This window comes from Pristis pectinata, chromosome 24 (genome assembly GCF_009764475.1).
Source record: "Pristis pectinata isolate sPriPec2 chromosome 24, sPriPec2.1.pri, whole genome shotgun sequence".
NCBI lineage: Eukaryota > Metazoa > Chordata > Chondrichthyes > Rhinopristiformes > Pristidae > Pristis > Pristis pectinata.
The window spans coordinates 17,547,607-17,570,369 of record NC_067428.1 but is presented as its reverse complement, the minus strand read 5'-3'; the positions used below and the strand labels follow the sequence as shown (position 1 = coordinate 17,570,369).

The window sequence follows — 22,763 nt, the reverse complement described above, 5'->3', positions numbered from 1 at the left end:
AGGGCTACACATCACCTCCTGGGGAAACTGACCAGAAAGATACAATAAGCACCATTCACCATTCAGTGAAGCACCATTAGTGCATGAAACCATTAGAAGGGCAGTTTTGAGAGAATAACAAACAATATCCTGGAGGAATTCAGCAGGTCAGGCAGCAAATGGACAGTCGATGTTGCAGGTTGGGATTTGACCCAAAACATCAACTGTCCATTTCTCTCTATAGATGCTGCCTGACCTGCTGGGTCCTTCCAGCATCTTGATTGTTGCTCCAGATTCCAGCATCTGCAGTCTCTTATGTCCCCAGTATCGAGAGAGTGCCTTGCTTTCGGAGGGGCCTTACTGAGGAAGTGACCCACTGTTGGAGGGGCAGCATTGACAGAACTGCGGGCTGGGAGCTTTTCTGAGGGAGTGCTGCCCTGTCCAAGGGACAGTACTGAGGGAGTGCCGCCCTGCCCAAGGGGACAGTACTGAGGGAGTGCCGCCCTGCCCAAGGGGACAGTACTGAGGGAGTGCCGCCCTGCCCAAGGGGACAGTACTGAGGGAGTGCCGCCCTGCCCCGGGGGCAGCACTATCAGGGGGCAGTAAGGACAGAGTGCGACACTGATGGAAGTGCGTTACTGTTGGACGAGAGGTATTGAAAGAGTCCCATCATACTGGAGGGGCAGCACCGAGGGAGCGCCGCACCACCGGAAGGGGCAGTACTGAGGGACGGCCGCGGGAAGCAGTCGTGAGTGTCCTATGAGATTATTTATCCCTCAGTCCACATCATCAAAGCGCACCGTTTGATCACAGTCACCAGGCAGTTCAGGGGATCTTGCCGTGCATCGCTCAAAGCCGGAACAAATCCTCGACCCTGCCGGCCGACTGGGAAACCCCGCGGATCCGTGCACTCACGCCTGGGAGACCCCGTGCCCAGGGCGGGACCAGTGGTGGATGCGCATGCGCGCTCTGGTTTCCAGGGTGACGCTGTGGAGGGGCAGGGGAAAGCGGACCCGGCAGGCCCAACCCGGCTCAGCCGGGGAGCGGGAACCGCGGAGCCGCAGGCTCGACCGGTTAGTAACGGCAGTCACTGAGGTGGAGGAGTGGCAGAGACTTGGCCCCCGGGGAAGACATAGGAACCGGTGGGAGCTTGGAGGCATCCCGCTGTGGGCAGAGTATTGGTGGGTGTAGGTCTGGCTGGGGTACGGTGCTGATGGGTACAGGCCTCCCGCTGTACACACTTAGGGTCGGTACTGGGGAGACAGGTTTGTCGCTGTATAAAACGCTGGGGATGGCTCAGTCATGGGATAACACTGGAGTACTGGCGGGACAGGTCAATCACTATACTGGGGTACAGAGCTGGTGGGGCAGATATGTCTAACACTGGGGTACAGTACTAGTGGGGTAGATGTGTGTAACACTGGGGGTGCAGAGCCGGTGGGGCAGATATGTGTACAGCACTGAGGGGCAGTGCCAGTGGAGCAGATACCTGTAATGCTGGGGATGCAGAGTCGGTGGGGCAGATACCTGTAACACTGGGGCACAATCAGATATATGTACAACACTGGGATGCAGAGCCAATGGGGCAGATACGTGCAACACCGGGGTGCAGTGCTGGTGGGGCAGATCTATTATTATATTGCAGTGGGGCACAATGGTGGGCAGTGTGGTGGTGCAGCATTTAGCTCTTTTGCCTCCTGCCTGAGGGATGTGGGATTGATCCTGATCTCAGGTGTTGTCTGTGCACATTCTCCCAGTGAGCATGTGAATTTACACTGGATGCTCCAATTTTCTTCCACGTCCCAAAGCTGTGTTGATAGGTTATAGGCTGCTGTAAAAACCAACCCCTTAGTGTAGCTGAGTGGCAAAAGAATCTAGAGGAAATTGTTGGGTGTAGGAGAGAAAGTGAATGAGCTGCAGGGCCACAGGGAAGTATCAGAGGGGGAATGGGACCAATGGGCATGGTTCTGCTGGGATTTGGCAGGGGCCCATTGGGCCAAATAGTAGCCTTCTGTGTTATAATAAGTAATCTTATAAATCTGTGCAATTTTGCTTGTTAGCACTGTTACTTTATGGGGTAACTAGTGAAACGGGTCTGTCATTGTATAATATTTTGATGTAGTACTGGTGGGCACAGAACTGTAGCTGAATAATACTAAGTTGCAGTACCATTAGGGATCTGTTGCTTCATAACTCTGGGATACTATTCTCATGGTTAGAGGCTGGTATAACCTTGGGCAAAGTACTTATAGGGCCAGGTCAGTCAATTAATAGCACTGGGATACAGACCTGGTGCAGGACCTGGTATGGTGAATGGATCTATCACTGTTTAATACTGGGGAGCAATTATGATGGGTAAAGGTTTGTTGCTGTGTAACACCAGAGGTCTTGGTGGGAACAGGTCTGACACTAAAGCAGGGATACATCTCTGATGGGTGCAAGTGTGACACTGTGTAAGATTGGAGCCTGGAATAGATTGGTATAGACCTATCATTGTACATGCTGTGGAACACTACGTGGCAACAGGAGCCTGTGTAGTACTGTGGTTCAGTATTAGTGGGTATAGACCTGTCATTGAATAACACTGGGTTATAATACTGGTGATGCAGGTTGGTTACCAAAGAATGCTGGTGTCAGTATTGGTTCATGCTGGTCACTTGCTGTGTGATACTAGGAGACGGTACTGGTGGAAATGTGTCTATCATTATTTGACACTGGGTATGGTGCTGCTAGATGCAGATCTGCTTCTTTGTTACACTACGGCACAGTAATGATGTCTACATTTCTGTCACTTTATAATACTGAGGCACAACGCAGATGAGGATAGATCTGTTGCTGAATAATGTAGATATAGTACTGGTATTTGTAGATCTGTTGCTATATTACACTAGGGTGCAGTATTGTGTGTTGTAGATAGATCTATTGCCTATATATAAGGGCAGTACAGGTGTAATGAGTCTGTTCCTGAATACATTACTGTCGGATGTAGGGGTCTCACTGTATAACATGGGTGTAGTACTACTGGAATACTGGTATTGGTTTATTAATGTCACTTGTACTGAGGTACAGTGAAAAACTTGTCTTGCATACCATTTGTACAGATCAAGTCATTACACAGTGTAATGAATTGATCTGTACAAATGGTATGCAAGGGTAAAAACAATAAAATGTCACAGCTACAGGGAAGTGCATTGCAGGTAGACAATAAGGTGCAAGGTCATAAGGTAAATTGTGAGGTCAAGAGTCCATCTCATCATATAAGGGAACAGTTCAATGGTCTTATCACAGTGGGATAGGAGCTGTCCTTGAGCCTGGTGGTATTCAGGCTCCTGTATCTTCTACCTAATTGGGAAAGGAGAGAAGAGAGAACGACCTGGGTGGGTGGGGTCTTTGATTATGCTGGCAGCGAGAGGTATAGACAGAGTCCATGGAGGAGACGCTGGTTTCCGTGATGTACTGGGCTGTGTCCACAACTCTCTGCAGTTTCTTGTGGTCCTGGGCAGAGCAGTTGCCATACCAAGCCATGATGCATCCAGATAGGATGCTTTCTATGATGCATCGATAAAAGTTAGTGTCAAAGGGGACATGCCAAATTTCTTTAGCCTCCTGAGGAAGTAGAGGCGCTGATGAGCTTTCTTGGCTGTGGCATCTACGTGGTTGGACCAGGACAGGCCATTGGTGATGTTCACTCCTCAGAACTTGAAGCTCTCAACCCGCTCGACCTCAGCACCTTTGATGTAGACAGGTGCATGTACACCGTCCCCTTTCCTTAAGTCAATGACCAGCTCTTTTGCTTTGCTGACATTGAGGGAAAGGTTGTTGTCATGACACCATGTCACTAAGCTCTCTGTCTCCTTCCTGTACTCCGACTCATCATTATTTGAGATATGGCCCACTACGGTCGTAACATCTACAAACTTGTAGATGGAGTTAGAGCAGAATCTGGCCATGTAATCGTGACTATATAGGGAGTTGAGTAGGGGGCTGAGGATGCAGCCTTGTGGGGCACCAGTGTTAAGAATAATCATGGTGGAGGTGTTGCTGCCTATCCTCACTGATTGTGGTCTGTTGGTCAGAAAGTCAAGGATCCAGTTGCAGAGAGTAGGCCAGTCATTATACAGTATTGTAGATGGAGGTCTGTCATTGTATTACATAGGGTCATAATACTGGTGTGTACAAATTTGGAGATAGGTGTGTCATTGTGTAGCATGGATACACTACATGTCTGTGTCTCTGTAATCCTGGGTTGTAATACTGGTGAGTATGGATCTGTTGCTGTACAACCCTGAGGTGTAGCAGTGGGTACAGCTCGTTCACTGTACGACCTTGAGTACAGTACAACTCTGTCATTATATGGCACTGCATTGAAGTTGTGGCTATAGGTCTGAAACTTGATAATGCTGTGGGAGAGTACTATGGGTTATTGGGCTTCTACTGTCTGTACCCCCAGATAATGGGTGTTTTCTGTCCATGCCAGGCTGGCGCAGGGATGGAGTCCTCAGCTTCTGGGGTGTTCTGCAGCAGAATGTTGAGTATGGTGAACCGTGAGGATGTTAATGCCATTGTCCAGGCACAGAGACACATGTGAGTACATTGTTGCTGGCAGATACTGTCTAGCCTCTGCTGCTTAGCTTTTCACACAGAGACAGGCACATGTCATGATCCTTGGAGTATTGCTTTCATCATAATCTGGTGCTTCAGCAGAGCTGTTTATTCCATTTGTTTAAAGTGAGACATCCAAAGCAAATCAACATTGTCATTTAAGTCTTCCACATCTGCACATCCTTCGAGGGAGTCCAACATGGCTGAATATTTGCTGTCAAAGTTGTTAAGTATTACTGTTTTTCATCTTGGACTCACTTCCATTTTATAGAACTACTGTCTTTTTATTGCTTCTGAGTTTATTGCTGTAAAGAAAGACCCAATTCATCTTGAACTCACCAACCATGGTTCACTAACCAAGTAAAAGGTAGTATCTGATTTAGAGAAGCTAGATATAATTACACAAAGATGGGTTAGAAAATTTAAGAATATATATATTTAAAGATTAAAAAGGAAAGAAACAAAATTAGAGTACAAGTAGCCAGAAGTAGAGAAAAAAGCAAACAAGGGTTTCTGTAGATATTTATAAAAAGTTTAGAAAACAAGTGCTGGTCCTATAGAAGCTGAGTCTGGGCAATTATGGAAAACAAAAGGATGGCAGATGAATTAACCACAAATTTTGCATCAGTCTCCACTACTGAAGATAAGTAAATCCCAGGAAGAGCTGTAAATCAGAAATAGGCAGGAAGGGAGAAATCTAGAAAAATCCAAGGCAGTGGTAATGAGTGAATTGTTGTGCAAGTCTCTAGGTGAACTTCATCCTAAGGTGATAAAAGAAGTGTGATTAGACAGTTGATGCATTAGTTTTAATTTTCCAAAACATCCCTGATCAGGGAAAGTTCCATTGGAAAATAGTAAATGTAACATCTTTATTCAAAAAGAATGGGAGACAGAGCAAGAAATTACAGGACAGTTAGCTTAATGTTTTCCTTATAGATGCTGTAAGCTATTTTTAAAGGTGTTATAGCAGGGAACTTAGGAAAATTCAATATGATCAGACAAAGACAATAAGCTTTTATGAAAGGAAAATCATGTTTGGCCAACTGAAGTTCTTTGACCTGTGGATTAAGGGGAAACCAATGGATGTACTATGATTAGATTTCCAGAAGGCATTTGAAGGTTATTGCAGAAAGCCTATGGTGTAGGAAGTAATGTTCTGGAGTGGATAGATGATTGGCTAATAGGAAAGAGAAAGTAGGCTGAAATGGGTAGTAGTGAATAATGTACCAGTGGAACCAGTGTTGGAGCTTCAACTTTTTACAGTTTGTATATATAACTTGAATCAAGGCACCAATTGTTTATAAATTTGCTGATAACACAAAGGGGTAGAAAAGTAAAAGGAACATGTGGCTACAAAGTAATTATAGATATGTCCCACACACACTGATGCTTGATCAGATGTAGGCTTTGCAAATACTGAATCTCTCTGGGGTACAAGTTCCAAACCAGTCAAGTCAAGTTTATTGTTGTTATAGACATAAGTATACAGGGTATAACTGCCATGAAAATTAGCTTTTTGCAGCAATGTAAACTTAAATTAAGACAAATTATGCATAGTTCATGTGTGCAAAAAAACCCAAGAAAATAAACATAACGACACTAGTGCAAGATTGAGAAAGAAAAAAAATATAGTCCGAGGTAGTGTTAATGTTTTATGGGTTGGTTCAAGAACCCGATGGCAGTGGGGAAGAAGCTGTTGTTGAACCTTGAGGGGTGGGTCTTCAGGCTTCTGTACATCCTGCCTGATGGCAGCATCGAGAAGAGGGCATGGCCAGGATGATGGGTGCTGCCTTCCTGAGACATCACTTCTTGTAGATATTCTCTATGGCAGGGAGAGCTGTACCCATGATGGAACTGGATGAGTCCACCACTCTCTGTAGCCTCTTGCGATCCTGTGCATTGGAGTTTCCATACCAGGTCATGAGGCATCCAGTCAGAATCCTTTCCACTGTACATCTGTAGAAGTTGGTAAGAGTCTTCGATTACATATCGAATCTCCTTAAACTTCTAAGAAAGTAGAGATGCTGCTGCACTTTCTTCATGGTTGCATCTCTGTGTTGGGTCCAGGATAGGTCCTCTGAGCTGTTGACACCCAGGAACTCAAAGCTGCTCACCCTTTCCACTGCAGACTTCCCCTTTGTAAATCCATAATCAGTTCCTTGGTCTTGCTGAAATTGAGTGCAAGGTTGTTGTTATGACACCACTCAACCAACTGAGCTATCTCACTTCTGTACACTGCCTCGTCTCTTTTTGTGATTCTGCCAACAACAGTGGTGTCATCAGTGAACTTGTAGATGGTGTTGGAGCTATGCTTAACCACACAGTCATAGGTATAGAGAGAGTAGAGCAGGGGGTTAAACATGCAGCCCTGAGGTGCGCCTGTGTTGAAGGTCAGTGTGGAGGAGATGATGTTTCCGATCTGTACTGATTGTGGTGTCCCAGTGAGGAAGTCATGGATCCGAGGCCCAGGTTTGGAGCTTGATAAGTTCTGAGGGTGATGGTGTTGAACGACAAGTTGTAGTCAATGAACAACAGCCTGACGTATGTGTTCCGATTGCCCAGGTGGTCCAGAGCAGATTGGAGAGCCAGCGAGAGAGCATCTGCCATAGACCTATTGTGGTGAAGTGGGTCCAGGTCCTTACTGAGGCAGGAGTTGATTTGAACCATAACCAACCTCTCGAAGCACTTCATTACTGTCAACACTCTCTCTGGGGCACAGGTCTCCCAGATGCTGTCTCTCACTGGGATGGGGGTCCCAGAGACACTGACTCTCATTGACCTTTGTGGTGTGGTGTTTTGATATGACCGACTTATTGAACCTTGGGTTTCATTATCGTGGGGTACATTGACCATAGCAGTGGTCTCATAGGTCAAACCCCCTCGTCTTGTGAAAATCAAAACACTGCAAGTGCTGTAAATCTGCAGTTATGGACAAAAACTATTGGAAGCACTCAGCAGGTTGGGTGGTATCTGTGGAAAAAGAACCACAATCAACACTTCATGTTGAAGACCATTCATCCAAACATGTACCTTCATTTCATGACCTTTCTCAGGCTGGACCGTTTTGAAAAAACAAACGAGATGTTGCTGAACTTCAACAACCTGTCGAGCGTGAGGCTGAACCAGATGACCGAACGATACCTGCACCACACCCGTGCTCTTGTGGAGATGAAAAAGGATCTTGACAGTATCTTCCGCCGGATAAGGTACAGTGTTGGGAAGTGGAACAGTGAATGCGAGAGTAGAAATAGAGATCCTCTCTACCATTTGTCCTTGCAGGGCACCTCCTTCTGTCATTATGGACTCCAACCCCCATCCATTCATATTCCCCAGGCCTGTGTGCCCTGTTCTCTAGTTCCAGATGCTCTCCCTATTGAATCCTCCTCACCCAATATTTAGTGCTGACCCATTCTCCTGTAGTCCTCATGTAATCTTTTTGGACTCTTGCCCATTCCATCTTCCCCATCTTTGTGGCTCCATCCTTGCCCTTATGACTATACAGCTTCCCCAGTCCCTGCTGTTCCCCTTCCCAATCCTCTGGGACCCCTTCTTACAAGAGCCTTCACAGCCACTTCCCTCTTCCTCTCACCAGTGGGCTTTGCATTTCCACCCTTTCAGCTTTATTTAAAGCCCCCTTTGAGGCCTCAACCCACCTGACCTTGGCCTCCTGCAGCAGCTTGGACCTCTGCTTTTTCTTGCTTTGCTCCAATCTCAGTGGCAGAGCCTCCAGTGGAGTTCCGTCCCTGATGCCCTACACTAACACTTGCCTGAACAATTTCCGCTCCCATCTCCTCCACAAGTCCTGTCGTAGTCACTGGTCTCCTGTCGCCATCAAATGAGAACAGGAGGAACTGCATCAATAAGGCATTAGCCAGCAGCTGCCAACTCTCCCTTACCCCCATCGTGAAGGGATGTGTTTTCAGGAAGGGTTTAGATTTGGGAGATGAAAATAAGAAATCTTTGTACTTTTGCCTAATGCACTGATTTTCACTGTTCTTTCGCTGTGCTGGTTTCAACCATTAGAGGGAGCAGATGCAACAAGACTGATCACTGCTGGATATGCAGCGCGGGGGCTGATCGAACAGTAACTGCTATTATGCGTGGCTCAGTTGTGTGTGTGCAGCTGTGTATATGTGCTGATGCATCATGTTTCTGTATAAAGGTACAGGCACTATTGCTGTACAGGAAGCTGGAACATTCAGATTCTGCAGTTTAAAAAGTCTCAGCAAGTGGTTTGGACAAATAGCTAAAATTTGCAGTAATATGTTTTTTGGGGTCTGATATGTCACTTGATTTTTTTTTCCCACCTGCAGGACACTAAAGGACAAACTTTCAAAGCAGCATCCAGAAGCATTCAGCAGTGAGTATGTACAGGGGAACTGTGCAGTTATTAATAACCTTTGTATTCAGTTTTGGGACTCCATAGTAAGAGTGTTTGGGAATGAAAATCAGCTTTCACATTTGACAGCATGATTTATGGAGTAAACTCCCTGTCACACCTTAATGTAACGAGGGGAGGGCAGCCAGTAGATGCGGCACTTGTTCTCAGTTCTAGCTTTATTCAGAGCTCTTGGATTTTCAAGTAAGTTTGTATTGAGAGATTAGATCTTTGGTTTAATCAGTGGAAGAATTAAATGAATAAATCAACTTTTCACGGCATTACTTATGGTTGAAGACAGTGGAGAAACGGAGAATAGGTTTGGTTAGACTGAGTAGCTGGAACTGTAATAGATAGGTGAGTGCGGAATCTCAGACAGATCGAACACGTGTGGAGAGAGGGGAGGGTTGGCTTTGACAGCACAATTAACAAACAAAGTACGTGGTGGATGGTGTGGCAAAGTTCCAGATAGATCAGTGGGAGGGAATAGATATGATTGGGTTTTAACAGCCGGGTTCAGAGACAGATGGGGAAAGATTGGATTCTCAGAATCTGAGTGGGAAACAGTTGGTCCACATTGTTTTGGGTTAAACTGATTTTGATTTTTTCCCCTTTTGGAGAAAGTTTGGAATCCACATCTCACCACTTGATTTCTGCATGTAAGGTTACATACTGCTTAAGTGTATTTCTTACCAGGCAATGCTGTGGAACTGCCCATGGTATCTTTCAGTGATTGAGGGAAAGTCAGCAGGTCTGTCAGTAGTTGGAATATGTGCTTATACACATGTTGAAGCACATGTTGGCTGTATAATCCAATGTGAGTGAACATAGAAATAACATTTCCACTTGTAAAGGAGTCCAGAACTAGAGGCTATTGTTGTAATAACTCAAAGTCTTAAGAAATTGTAACAGACTTTTTGTTTTATTCATGAGATTACAAGCTTGCTCAACATTTACTGATCATCACCAGTTGAGTTGAGTGACTTGCTGGTACCTTTCAGAGAGCAGAATCAGCCATATCACTGTTGGTCCAGGGTCACATACAGACTAGACTTGGTAAGGCCGGCAGATATTCTCCCTGGAATTTCCTTATTAAAACAGATGGGGGTTTTTAAGGATGCTCAAATAGTTTCACAGTCATCATTACTGGTAAGAACTTCATTCAAGGTATATTTAATTGAATTTATATCCCCAACTGCCATAGAGGGACTCAAGCTTGTATTTCTGGTTTATGTCCAGGCTTCTAGACAATAGTCCATTAAGTCATTGTATCCTTTTCCCAGAGATTTGTGGGAACTTGTCCTCACAGGGAGTGACAGAAATGAATGGCAGAGTTCGATTTAAGAAGTTAAATAAAACGCATTAAGAAGAGAGGAAAAACAGGGGGAGTGTACTGATGGGGGGTGGACACTTGTGGAGCTTGAGGACACCGGCATGGATCCTTTGTCCAAATGGCCTGTTTGTGTTGTTGGGCTCTGTGGACTCTGGGCGAGATGCCAGTGCATGCCTGATGTGTGAGCAAGTAGAATGTATCTGGGGACAGGGTAGAATTAACGCATCATCCAGAGGAAGGAAAGTCAAACAATAAGCTGAATGTTCAGATTCTCAGCCAGAGTCAGGGCCTCAGACAGAATCTGGGTTTCCATACCGACTCTACTGATGAGTGGAGCAGTGGTGTGAGTGAGCCCAGGAATGGTTGAGTATGTGTTAGTGCCCGTCCATTAACCAGGCAATGTTTCCTCTTGTCAGCTGTGCTGAAAAGGTGGACGAGCTCAGTTTGTGTATTCACCCATTGGGCGCAGGATGGGAGGAGGGTGGGGTGCCTTTTGGAGATTAGATGGGGATGTTGGATAGTGATGCTTGGCTGGATGGAGAAGGGTATAAATGGGTAGCAGAAGGAAGTTTACTTAATTGAAAGAAGTGATTGAATTGGTTTGATGTTCTTTTTCAACTGTAAGATCCATCTCATTTGTATGATTTGTCCATGTCCTAGTAGCATTGATCAATAACCATATTGCCAGAGGCTTATCATCTGGGTTGCTGTGGGTGGTGCTCGCTGATCTTTGTCTATGTTTTGAGGATAGGTATCCACGAGTCCTTAGAGGTGGAAGATGAAGATTTTGATCCTAACCCAAAGAGCTCATTACCTCTCTCCGACACTTTAGAACTGAGCTCCGATTCCAGTAACACCAGTCCAACTTTACTCACGCCCGGAGCAAGTGGGGACTCAGAAGATGTGCCAGTGATTAAGGAACAGGATGGGCATGTGCAGCTCGTGACTGAAGGTGGGGGAGAGTAAACTCCAAACGTGTACCTGCAGAATGTTCCTCCGTTGGGAGGGGTGAAGGCAGTATGAAAGCCAGGCCCAGAGACCTGCTGAGCTCACAAAGAAGCATCTGGTGTGTTACTGTTGAGGCAAAGACACTGGGTTAACGCCTGTGGGGGAGAAATGAATTCTCCTCAACCATTCACTGTCTCTCTTGTTCATTTTAATTGCAGTGTGGATTACTCAGTGAACCTGATCACTGTGAGTGCTAGAGGTTTACAGTGAAACACCTGTGTGATTGTAAGGATTTAATGGTGAGATACTGTTGTTATGCCACACTCGCTGTGTGACTGTAGGATTTCTGCAGTGTGGATTTATGATAAAAATGTAAAATGCAACAAAATAAAATATAGCTGGTAAGATGGAATCTGTTCTGTGTCGGGTGGGAGGGCTTAATGTCTTGAAGCTGCTGTGGTTGGAATAGAATGATTGGGGGAGTGTTTATCTTGTGTAGTGATGCGTCTATTGTCAGGAAGATGTATGCCTTGGCAAATTAGATGCCCCTAGTATGACCAACTGCTCCGACAATACCTTAATGTCCTCATCCCTTTTTGAATCAAGATACAGTGACATTAAACTGAACTACTGAGGAACCTTCTTGGGATGTGTTAAACCACCAATTTTTTTAGAAATATCTGCTGGTGAAGGTGCAAAGTAGCCAAGCACCTCTGCAAAAAAGGTACTTCATGGAAACAACAGGTTCAGAGCATGGATTCCCATGTTGACCTACTGGTATTACATTCTCAATTGAATGCTTCCCACTAGATGTCCCATCAAGTGAGGTTTCAGGGACACTTTTATTTTCCTCTAATGCTAAGCTCGCCCACTTCATGTAACTTAAGGTCAATAACTTACTGAGTTTCAGGAAGGCAATTAAAGGTAACCTGCTGATGAGGCTTGCATCAAGGTTCACTGTTGTTTCTTCCACAGATTTCATTGTGAAAGGTGTTCAGTTCTTCCACTTCATGGGACTTCTAAGGAAACTAATATATTTAGGATGGCACCAGAGCTGGCTGAGCAATATCCACTCCTCTGCTGCCTGATCATCTCATCAAGCTATATTTGTATGATGCCCTTATCACAGTTCTCACCTCACAGACAGAAGTATTATCAAAGAATTGACATTGGCCAGGTGAGATAGTAGGTTCAGAGGTTGTTCAGAGGTGAATTTTATAGAGCAGTTGAAGGAGAGTTATTTAGAGAGGGAATTCCAAAGCTTGGGACCCAGGCAGCTGAAGACAGAGCTGCCAGTAGTGGATTGATAAAATTCAGGGATGAGCTAGAATTGGAACAGAGTAGATATCCTGGGGGAGGTTACAAAGAGAAATGGAGAGATTAGAAAAGAGAGTTTTAATACCATTTTTGCCAGGGTAGTAGGTCTGAGCACAGGACTGATGGGGAAAGGGAGCGCTGAGAGTTGGGACACAGCTAGCATGGTTTTCATTCAGCTCTGGATTATGAAAGGTGGGAGGTTGTTCCAGTCAAATTTATAATTGGAAGAAGCACTGATGAGTGTTTAAGAGCCACAGGTGGAGGCCATACGTGTGATGGGATGGCTATTGAGGAGAGGAAGCCCAGCTCAGAGTGAGAAGTTTGTGAATGTTCTGGTTCAGCCAGAGGCAGAGAGTTTGTAGGGGTGGATTTAACTGAAAGCTGGCCCAATTTAGCCATAACTGGAAACCCCAGCTCTCCTCCTCCCTTTGTTGTCATCCTCCAGGGCTCCCAAGCAGCTTTGCAACAAAGCTTACCAAAAATATGCAATTTAGAATAGTAGCATCTGAGAGCTAATTTGCCCCATTACTGTAAGAATCACATGTGCAATCTACCAATCAACTCTTTCTGCCAGTGGGGAATCTCCTGATCAGCAACCTGGAGGTTCATCCCATCTGAATAATGAGTTATAGAGATGCATTTGACAAGTGCTGGATGTGTCACACATTGGAAGTGACTGTTCCTCTACAGTGCCCACCATGTCTGGGTTAATGATACAAAGATGCTCTGTCAGGAAGACATCCTTCCAGGTTTCCTCAGTGACTGGTTCAGACCACAAAACATGTTTCGTGGCTGCTCTGAAAATGTCTTCAATAATAGCAATGCTTGTGGTTTAGCTTTTTTATTTTAGTCAGGTTCCTCTAATCAAATTTACAGCTCAGAAGGCAGTCAATTAACCCATCAGAACTGCTGGTGAGAAAGAACCATCTAAATGCTCACTCAGGTTCCACTGGGAAACAAGGTTTCTGCTTCCAGTACCATCTTTAGCAAGTTTTAGGCTCACCAAAGCCCACTACTCCCAACCTTGGCAGCAAAGAGGGAAATTCTGATATTGGTTTGTTTAGGAGGAATTCTGACTTAGAGGCATTCAGTAATAATCCAGTCATAATCATTTTATTATTTGGATTAAAAATAGGGATAACAAGGGTACTACACAGGTTGGTCACTGAAGGCTCTCCAGTATATTCACATGATAGAGTTGATATTGCAGATTACTTTTTACAGTCCTTTGCCATTTGTTGCTTCTTTTGAATATATAATTCATTACAGGAAAACATGATTCCTGCAATAAATGACACAAACTCCTCAAAATTCATTTCTCCGTCACCATCAAAATCCAAATCTTTCATCAGCTTGTCAAAGTATTCAACGTTTTTCTTATTCTGTTGAGAGATGGAAAGACACGAAATTAAGCTTTGAATCTGGTCTCTACACATTCTGTCAAATATACCCAAGGAAGATACTGCAAGGGTCAAATACAAAGCAAAGCTCCCTCTACACTGTTCCAGCAAACACTCGGGGCTGGGACAGAATACCCTCTCCACCTGGATTTTGTTATTAAGATCTAGGAGCTGGTCATTGATTTCTTCTGGACAGAGAGGAAACATTGCCATGGTTCTGAGTCTCCATTTGAGAAGAGCAATCAGTCATAGGTTGCATACCCAATTTGGCAATTCTGCCTTTGTGTACAGAAATCCTTGCAGTCTAAGTCCATCCTCCCAGATGGTGTACAGGGCATTCCCTTGAAGATGATCTGTAGCTCCCATTGACAGGCATTAGCCAAACCTGAAGAACTTGTCCATCTTTAACCAGGATTTTTCCAACTTGGAACAAGGTTACTGGCATAGTTGGGGGTGGGGAGGACACTCTGGCCATCAAGACAACTAAATAGTGTAGGAGTGAAGTACACAACACTAAGTCTTATACCCTATCATTGTGGGTGTTGAGGGGGCTCAGGAGTGTGGAGTAATTCCAACCAGGCCAATCCCTATTTGGCTGGCATTGCTCATCAGATCCAGTCTCCAAAGCTCTCCTCAGGAGCTAGTCCCGTGTAATGAGCCAGAATTGCCCTGTGCCACTCCATACTCCAAGGTGAGGTTCCTGTTGAGCTGTTGCTGCACCCTTCTCGTTTCCTTGCCTCAATGGCAGTAAGGAGGACCTGGGACAGTGTTGCACAGAAGTCCCATGCGATAGCTTTTCAAGCAGATTTACAGACACCCAGGCCTGGACAAAGTCCATGTTCATTTTACATATGGAACACAGAGGATTGTAGGTCCCATCTGAATATTTAAGGGAGCTGCAAGGTCTGTGTGGACTTCAGCCTGTGCTCCTGATCCTTGGCACCTGGTATATGGGTGGGTGGACCAGCTTGTCATTCCACTCCTGGCCAAGGTGGCCACCCAAGTCCATGCAGCAAGCCATTGATTGAGAAATCTATCCCAACTGCCTGACCCTCTTCTAAGGCTATGTTCATGCCTGGATCTCCCTAGAGAGGGATCATGCTGTCTCTAGTTGAGGCCCTCTGAATGTGGTGGACACCACAGGGTCCAGGGTGCATCTTGGACACAGGACAACATTTCTATGAAATGCAGCAATAAGTTATTTAAAAACAATAAAACCCCACAAAATGGGGGCTTAGGCAAGCCCTCACTCTAGGTCAGGGAAAGTACATGTTAGGTACACAGTAAAGCTCTACCTTGTCCTGTTCAAAGAGGGCCAGGTTCAGCAGGTTTGATGGATTTAATTTTATTTGGAGAGAGTAGCAGTAGCAAATAAAGACCCATTAACACTCCCAAAATGGATACAGCCCAGGTTAGACGGCAAGTACAGTTTTAATATACATATACTGCCTCAGACATTCCAAGGGTATACATAGCATGGGCTAAATTGCCACTCCCTAACTCAAGAAGCCAAGCATAATGTGATTATGAATAAGAACAGAAATGCAGGAAGTGCTCAACAGATTTGGCAGAATCTGGGCACTGAGCAACAGAGTTAAAGTTTTAAGTCAATTTCCAGCAGCCATGGTGTTTTGGTTTTGTACTGTTGTCAATGTGAACTTGTTGGTCATTTGGTCTACACATTGAGATGAGAAAATGCTGCAAGGACGCTTTGGGGTGTATAGCATGAACTAGAGTGCTACAGACTTGCTGGGTGTTGCCTGACAGAACTTCAGTTCAAACCTTTGTTCAGACTTGGCAGCTGTTCAGAAGCCACTCCCTCATTCTAAACATTTACCAATACGCCCCTGGTGCTTTCTCTGCACTAGCAGTCAGATCCCCCACCCTTGACCTCAGACAGGGAGCTGACCTCATGGTGTTAACCAATTCTGAGGAAGACTAAATGGACCCTGTTATCCTCCCTGCAATATGGTCATTATTGATTCACCCCAACAGAGGAGATTGGGGTGGAAGGGTGAGAAGGGATCACACACTGTCCTGGTTGTGGGTGCACAATGCTCTGATCAGGAGAGATGCCAAGTACTGCAACCCCTACAGGGCAGCAACACATTAAATATCCACCCTCTGATTTCCTACCCCACTTCCTCAAGGGTATATTGGAACAATGTCATCATTGGGCAGATCCTGCCTGAACAATTAGTCTGCATACAACTTTAAAACATCATCGGCCACTGACCATCTCAATTGACATTCCCTCACACTGTCACTCGGTGCCCCTTTCCCCCGGCACCCTGTGTGGCTGACCATCTCTATGCTGGTGTTAACCCAGCTCCCCCACGTCATGTGGTAGCTCCTCTTCCCCCAGGGCCCTGTTTGACTGATTCAGTCACTACAGATGCTAACCCAGCTCCCGCTTTGACCAATTTATCCTCCTCAGCGAACTGTGTCACTGACTATAGCTCTCTCAACGTGAACAGAAGACTCGTGGGCTGTTGATTCAGCGAGGGAGAGTTGGTGGAGGGAAAGGTGTGGCAAGGCAGTGAGTGGAACTATTGGGTGAATGGAGATTGTATTGTGCAAAAATGGGAAGGATCCGTGTGAGAGATAGCACAGTTAAACTCGTGTTCACCTACCTTGGGAATATTTGATACCTATCTGAGTGAAAAGGATTACCTTGGTGAGCTGGTTTAGTTCAATCTCTACCAGTCTTTTCATCTGAGGCTTGGTCAGGGTGCATTTGTCGCCTGTAGTGTACTGATAGAAAACATCTATCAGGTTCTGCATCGCCACCTCGATCTTCGATGGAGTCGACATGATGAAGCGTGTCTAAGGACAAGAGAAAATCTCCAGTCTCCAAATTCCATTGCAAATGCTCCTCCCGTACCAGTCCCACCCCACCCATTCGCTCCCTGTGAGTGTCCGTCACTAACCCCGCGACTCCTCCGTTAGAACCGTTTTTTCCCCCATCTGGGAAGGGGCTAAATAATGCTTTAGAGAAACTTTTATCTAACTACAAAAGGAAGCTTAGAAAAAACTCTAGAAACTTTCCTCAAATAGTCCCGGCACAATCCATAATATTACTCGAGATTAAACTCAAAATACAAGGCATAAAGAAGCGATAAAAAGGTGACCACCCAGATCACCAGTTATAATTTAGAGAAATAATTAATCTCTAATTAGTTTATCAATAGATAACTAGCATTAGATAATTCCTATAACTAATAAATAACGATTAATCTCCAGTAGATAACTGCAGGATAACATGAAAGTAATTTATCACGTTAACTCTCCATTAAATGACCGCTGGTAAACTCTCAGCCGTTAACTAATTTATAATTAACCCCTATTAGGTTGACTTCTTAAATTACCTCCAGCACCAGACGGACTCTCACCTTCTTGTCTCGCCCAGCTGCGCTGCATCTGCTGAGTGGATGGTGTTTATACCCAGCCCAACCCTGGTGCCCGTCAGTCAGAGCGCCTTGTGCTGACTGGTTCGTGGCTGCTATCTTTGTCCTGCCTCCACAAACGCTTACTCGTGGCTAAAGGAATTCGCAGCTTTTCAATCTCCACCTCTTTTAAGACCAAAACCGTTTTTGTCTTATGTCAGAGCGTGATTCAGATAGAAAGTCAGATATGCAGTTCTCCAAAATGTCTTCAAAAGCCACGTCAACAAGTGAATCCCTAGTTTGGGGGTGAAAATGCATCGGAGAGCAAAATTAACCCCAAAAAGTAGACTCCACCCCCCCCCCCCCCCCCCCCCCCCCCCCCCCCCCCCCGCCTAAGCAACAAACTGTAGATTTCAAACGTGCTCACCAATCGGCAATTCTGATGATCGTTCTGCCAGGTCTGTTTTACTGCAACGGAGCAGGAGTGCGAGCCTGCTGCAAGGACTACTTTAATGACAACTCGCAGCTGAATGTCCCACCAGGGATGGGACTGAGACTCAGAACAGAGTTAGCTACAAAATAAATCTCCCTCTAATCTATCCCGTGGTGTGCTCCCAGAGCAGGTACACCAAGGGCCAGTTACAGAGTAAACCTCCCTCTGCACTGCCCCATCAAACGCACCCATTAAGAACTAAGAACATAAGAAATAGAAGCAGCAGTAGACCTTTCAGCTCTTAGTGTCTGCTTCACCATTCAAGAAGATTGTGGCTGTTCTTTTACTTATCATCACTTTCCTGGACAAACTCCATACCCCTTGATTCCCTTAATATCCTGTATTGAATATATTCATTGACTGACTATCCATAACTCTCTTGGGTAGTGAATTTCAAAGAATTCCCACCCTCTGGATGAAGAGATTTCTTCTCATCTACGTGTTGAATTGTCAATCCCTTAAATTAAGACCCAGGTCATAATCAAAGACCCCACCCACCCTGGACATTCTCTCTTCTCCCCTCTCCCATCGGGCAGAAGATACAAAAGTCTGAAAGTACGCACCACCAAGCTCAAGGACAGCTTCTATTCTGCTGTTATAAGACTATTGAACAGTTCCCTTGTACGATAAGATGGACTCTTGACCTCACAATCTACCTCATTGTGACCTTGCACCTTACTGTCTACCTGCATTGTACTTTCTCTGTACTGTAACATTTTATTCTGCACTCTTATTGCAGTTAGCATAATGCTTTACAGCGCCAGCGAGCCGGGTTCAATTCCGGCTGCTGTATGTAGGGAGTTTGTATGTTCTCCCCGTGTCTGCGTGGGTTTCCTCCGGGTGCTCCGGTTTCCTCCCATATTCCAAAGACGTACAAGTTAGGAAGTTGTGGGCATGCTATGTTGGCGCCAGAAGCTCGGTGACACTTGCAGGCTGCCCCCGGACACTCTACGCAAAAGATGCCTTTCACTGTGTGCTTCAATGTACATGTGACTAATAAAGATCATATCTTATTATTTTTATCTTGTACTACCTCAATGCACTGTTGTAATGAATTGATCCGTATGGACAGTATTCAAGACAAGTTTTTCACTGTACCTCGATACATGTAACAATAATAAACCAATTTACCAATTTAATTTACCAATTTAGGTTCTAGACAACCCAACCAGGGGAAACATCAGAGAGACACAATAGATGCAGATCCTGGAATCTGGAGTCCTAATTCAGGGTTTCGACCCAAAACATCAAAAATTCCTTTCCCCCCACAGATGCTGCTGACCTGCTGAGTTCCTCCAGTTAGAATGTTTGTTGCTCCAGGTGAAACATCATCCTGGATCCACCCTGTCAAGTCCTCTAAGAATTTTAAGTGCTTCAATGAGATCAGATCTCATACTTTTAAATCCAAGAGAACACCGACCCAGTCTGTTAAAACTCTCCTCAGAGTCCAGTCCTCCTGCCCCAGGAATCTGGTGAACCTTCACTGCACTCCTTCTGTCACAAGTATCTCCTTCCTCAGGTATGGAGATAAGATCTGAACACAATATTTTAGTTGTGCTCTTCCCAGGATCCGATATAATTGCGGCAGGAAGTCATTACTCTGGCACTCACATCTTCAAGCAATGAAAGCCAGCTTGAACTGAAACCCCTTTGTAAATGTAAACCCATTGTAACTATCGAAATTATGTTTTACCACCTGGAATGTGATTCCTTTGTAGGATATTATAATTGTATCAAAGAGCTGACACAGATATCGAACAGTCACAGAAGTGGGTAATCCAACTTAATACCCTGTATACTCAGGCCAGGGAAGAGGGAGTGTGAAACTTAGTGTGAGATCAAACACGAAACTGCAATTACAACAGGTAGTAACCAATGCAGTTTCACCTTAAAAGTGTGTCCTCTCAACAATGATGGCTCTGCAGTCAGGGATCGATGACCTGGTTAATCACCTGAAGTCTTGTCTCATTGGATCATCAGTGGAATGACTCCTGGATGGTCATGACCACATGGAGCCCATTTGTGGTATGTGGATAGAGGGAGAGGGATAGAAGACATTGTAGTGTCAGAGAGTACATTAACATTAATATATCACCACTGAACAAGGAACTCTGGTCTCTTGTCATTTATTAAATCCTTGAATCTTTGTAGTGGTACTTCAGTCCTGGTCTCCTGTAAACATAGGCAGACAGGGGAGATATCATTTCTATGGTGATGTTGTCCCAGGACATTGATGGTGGGAAGACCCAATGATTTCATTCGCTCTTGTTGGAGATGGCCCATTGCCTGACACTTGTGTGGCATGAGTGTCACTTGCTACTTAGCAACCCATGCCTCAATATTACTCAAGTCTTACTGCCCGCACTACTTCATTATTTGAGGAATGTGAAACTTCAACAAACAGACCTACTGATGGCTGGGAAGAGTACTGATGATGCATCTGAATTTATTTTTTTTTGTTATAATTGTGTTCTTTCTTGTAAAATGTGTTTTATTTACGTTTAATTTATGCTTTTCTTGTTAATGTTGCTTATATGATGCTCTGTGCCTTGATGCTGCTGCAGGTAAGATTTTCATTACACTTGTGCACTCTTGTACTTGTGCATATGACAATAAACTTGACTTTGACTTTTGACTTTGAAGATCAATATGTCCAGAACAGTGTCCTCAGGACCTCTGGCACTGATGTCCTGGGGCTAAGTTGATTAATCACCAACAACCACAAACAACTGTTTCTCCAAACAAAGGAGTTCAACTCCCTTTCATTTCCATTTCACCAGTCATCCAGAGTATGTGAAGGCAGCCTCTTTCACTTCACTTTTGGAATTCTGCTCCCTTGGATTAAGGCTGAGATGAGTTCTGAAGTATGGACTAACTTCTCCACCCCAGCCCAATAGGATCTAACTACACATAGACTGGGAATAAAACAAATATAAATTAAATTATAAATCCTTGGGCTCAGGTTGAGTTCAGACTGGGCCTAGTCAAGTTCAGGCCTGGTTTTAGTTTTACACCCAAACTTACCGAGTCTGCAATCAGTGGTTCTAGTGAAACCCAAACTAGTTCTTGGTGAGTAAGTGCTGTGTGATAGCACTTCACATAACCATCAAGCACGTTGCTGATGATTGAGAGTTGATTGATTTGGTAATAATCAGCTGGATTGTATTTACCTTGCTTTATGTGGATAATTTTACATATTGTCAGGTAGACGCCAGGGTTGTAACTGTACTGGAACAACTTGGTTGGAGAGAAGCAAATTCTGGATCACAATTCCTCAGCACAATGGGATGTTGTCAGGTTTGTAGCCTTTGCTGCATCCAGTGTTACTGTATAATGCGAATAAAATCGAGACTAAGGGAGGGATCCTGAGGAAAATGAGATGGGTGGTCCACATAACATGATACTTGCATATTTGACCTTGTCATCATTGAGAATGAGGATATTCGTGGCACCTCCTCTTCCTGTTAGCTGGTTCTTAGCCTACCAGAAGGCATGACCCTTCTCCTGTTTTGTTTGTTTGCATCATTCACAACTGGATGTGGCAGATTTGGTCACCCGTTGTGATCTGCCCATCACTTGCTACTTCTGTTTTTCTGAACAGGAGCTTCACCAGTCTGGCCCCATGTTTTTGGCATGCCTGGTGCTGTCGGCATGCTCTTCTGCACTTCTCTCTGAATTTGCCCTGTTCCCTCACTGGTTTGATGTTGATAGTAGAGTGTGAGATAGGCTGGGCATGAGAACACACACCAGTTCTGCTGTTCCTGCAGCACTTCATAGACACTCATGTTTGAGTTGTCAAATCTGTTCTGAATCTATCCCATTTAGCACAATGGATTGTGTGAGTATGGGACTGCATTCTCACAAGAACCATGCAGTGATCTCTCCTGCTATAACTGTCCAAAACAGATGCTACAGGTAACTTGGTGAGGAGAAGCCCAAGTAGATGTTTCTTTTAAATTGTCTCTCTCATCTCCACTGGTATTGGTTTATTATTGTCACATGTACTGAGATACAGTGAAAAACTTTTGTTTGCATGCCATCCAGACTATCATGCCATACATAAGTACACTGAGGTAGTAAAAAGAGAAAGAGAATGCAGAATATAGTGTTGCAGTTACAGAGAAAGTGCAGTGCAGGCAGACAATAAAGTGCAAGGGTCACGATGAGGTAGATTTGGAGATCAAGAGTTTATTTTTTGGCATATGAGAGGTCCAATCAAGTCTGATAACAGTGGGAATAGAAGCAGTCCTTGAGCCTGGTGGCACGTGCTCTCAAGCTTTTGTATCTTCAGCTTCACAGGAGAAGGGAGAAGAGAGAATGACCGGGGTGGAAGGAGTCCTTGATTACGTTGACTGCTTTCCCGAGGCAGCGGGACCTATCCTTCTCAGCTAGCTCCATCAGTAGTGCTTCTGCAAAGCCATTCCTGGTAACGGGCATTGGAGTTTCTATGAAGCCTACATTCTGGGCCTTTGTGGCTCTCAGTGTTTTTTCCAACAGCTACTCAGCATGAAGGAGCACTGATGCCTCAGCCAAAAGAGGACAGTGATGGGAATCAGCAGAAGGTTCCCCGGTCTTACCTGTTGCCATAAGCCTTCATAGGGTTCAGGCTCAATGTTGAAAACACCCCCTATGACTGTACACCATCATGCCAATGCTCCCAGTGGGCTTTCCCCATCAAACATTCCAAGGGCAGGGACAGTGTGGCTTAGATACAGAGTATCCCTCCACTCTGTTCCATCAAACAGTCCCAGAATGAGGAAAGAATGGTTAGATGCAGAGTAAAGCTTCTGTCACATTGTCCCATCAAACATTCCCAAGGCAGGTACAGTGTGGGTTCAATACAGAGTTAAGCTCCCTTTGTACTGTCTCATTAAACACTCCCAGGCTAAGGACATCACAGTCAGATATTGAAGTAAGTTTCCTCTTG

The 22,763-nt window shown here is 44.8% G+C and overlaps 2 protein-coding genes across 4 annotated transcripts; one reads left to right on the top strand and one right to left on the bottom strand.

The window, feature by feature from the left end:
* The first annotated feature begins 727 nt into the window (after window positions 1-727).
* Window positions 728-11,857, top strand: kxd1 (KxDL motif containing 1). 3 transcript variants are annotated; one of them, XM_052037798.1, is made up of 5 exons: window positions 801-1,052; window positions 4,457-4,563; window positions 7,635-7,787; window positions 8,895-8,941; window positions 11,044-11,851. In XM_052037798.1, exons 2-5 carry the CDS (start codon window positions 4,469-4,471, stop codon window positions 11,256-11,258), a joined length of 510 nt encoding a protein of 169 aa, XP_051893758.1. In that variant the 5' UTR covers window positions 801-1,052; window positions 4,457-4,468; the 3' UTR covers window positions 11,259-11,851. The 3 variants fall into 3 exon arrangements, with proteins under 3 accessions (XP_051893759.1, XP_051893757.1, XP_051893758.1); XM_052037799.1 differs by lacking the exon at window positions 4,457-4,563 and having other exon boundaries at window positions 728-1,052; window positions 11,125-11,857; XM_052037797.1 differs by lacking the exon at window positions 4,457-4,563 and having other exon boundaries at window positions 743-1,052; window positions 11,044-11,857.
* Window positions 11,858-13,654: 1,797 nt separating this feature from the next.
* Window positions 13,655-17,475, bottom strand: LOC127582494 (protein S100-B-like). The gene is made up of 3 exons (XM_052037801.1): window positions 17,326-17,475; window positions 16,631-16,783; window positions 13,655-13,939 (listed from the first exon to the last, which is right to left on the bottom strand). Exons 2-3 carry the CDS (start codon window positions 16,769-16,771, stop codon window positions 13,769-13,771), a joined length of 312 nt encoding a protein of 103 aa, XP_051893761.1. The 5' UTR covers window positions 16,772-16,783; window positions 17,326-17,475; the 3' UTR covers window positions 13,655-13,768.
* Window positions 17,476-22,763: the final 5,288 nt, after the last annotated feature.

Bases quoted from the DNA above. Each gene is read 5' to 3' on its own strand.
- LOC127582494 (XM_052037801.1), bottom strand. From the start codon at position 16,771: ATGTCGACTCCATCGAAGATCGAGGTGGCGATGCAGAACCTGATAGAT. The intron at 13,940-16,630 runs GTAATCCTTTTC...ATCTCTCAACAG, and splicing joins AACTAAACCAGCTCACCAAG to AATAAGAAAAACGTTGAATA.
- kxd1 (XM_052037797.1), top strand. From the start codon at position 934: ATGCGCATGCGCGCTCTGGTTTCCAGGGTGACGCTGTGGAGGGGCAGG. The intron at 1,053-7,634 runs GTTAGTAACGGC...GACCTTTCTCAG, and splicing joins CGGAGCCGCAGGCTCGACCG to GCTGGACCGTTTTGAAAAAA. The intron at 7,788-8,894 runs GTACAGTGTTGG...TCCCACCTGCAG, and splicing joins AGTATCTTCCGCCGGATAAG to GACACTAAAGGACAAACTTT.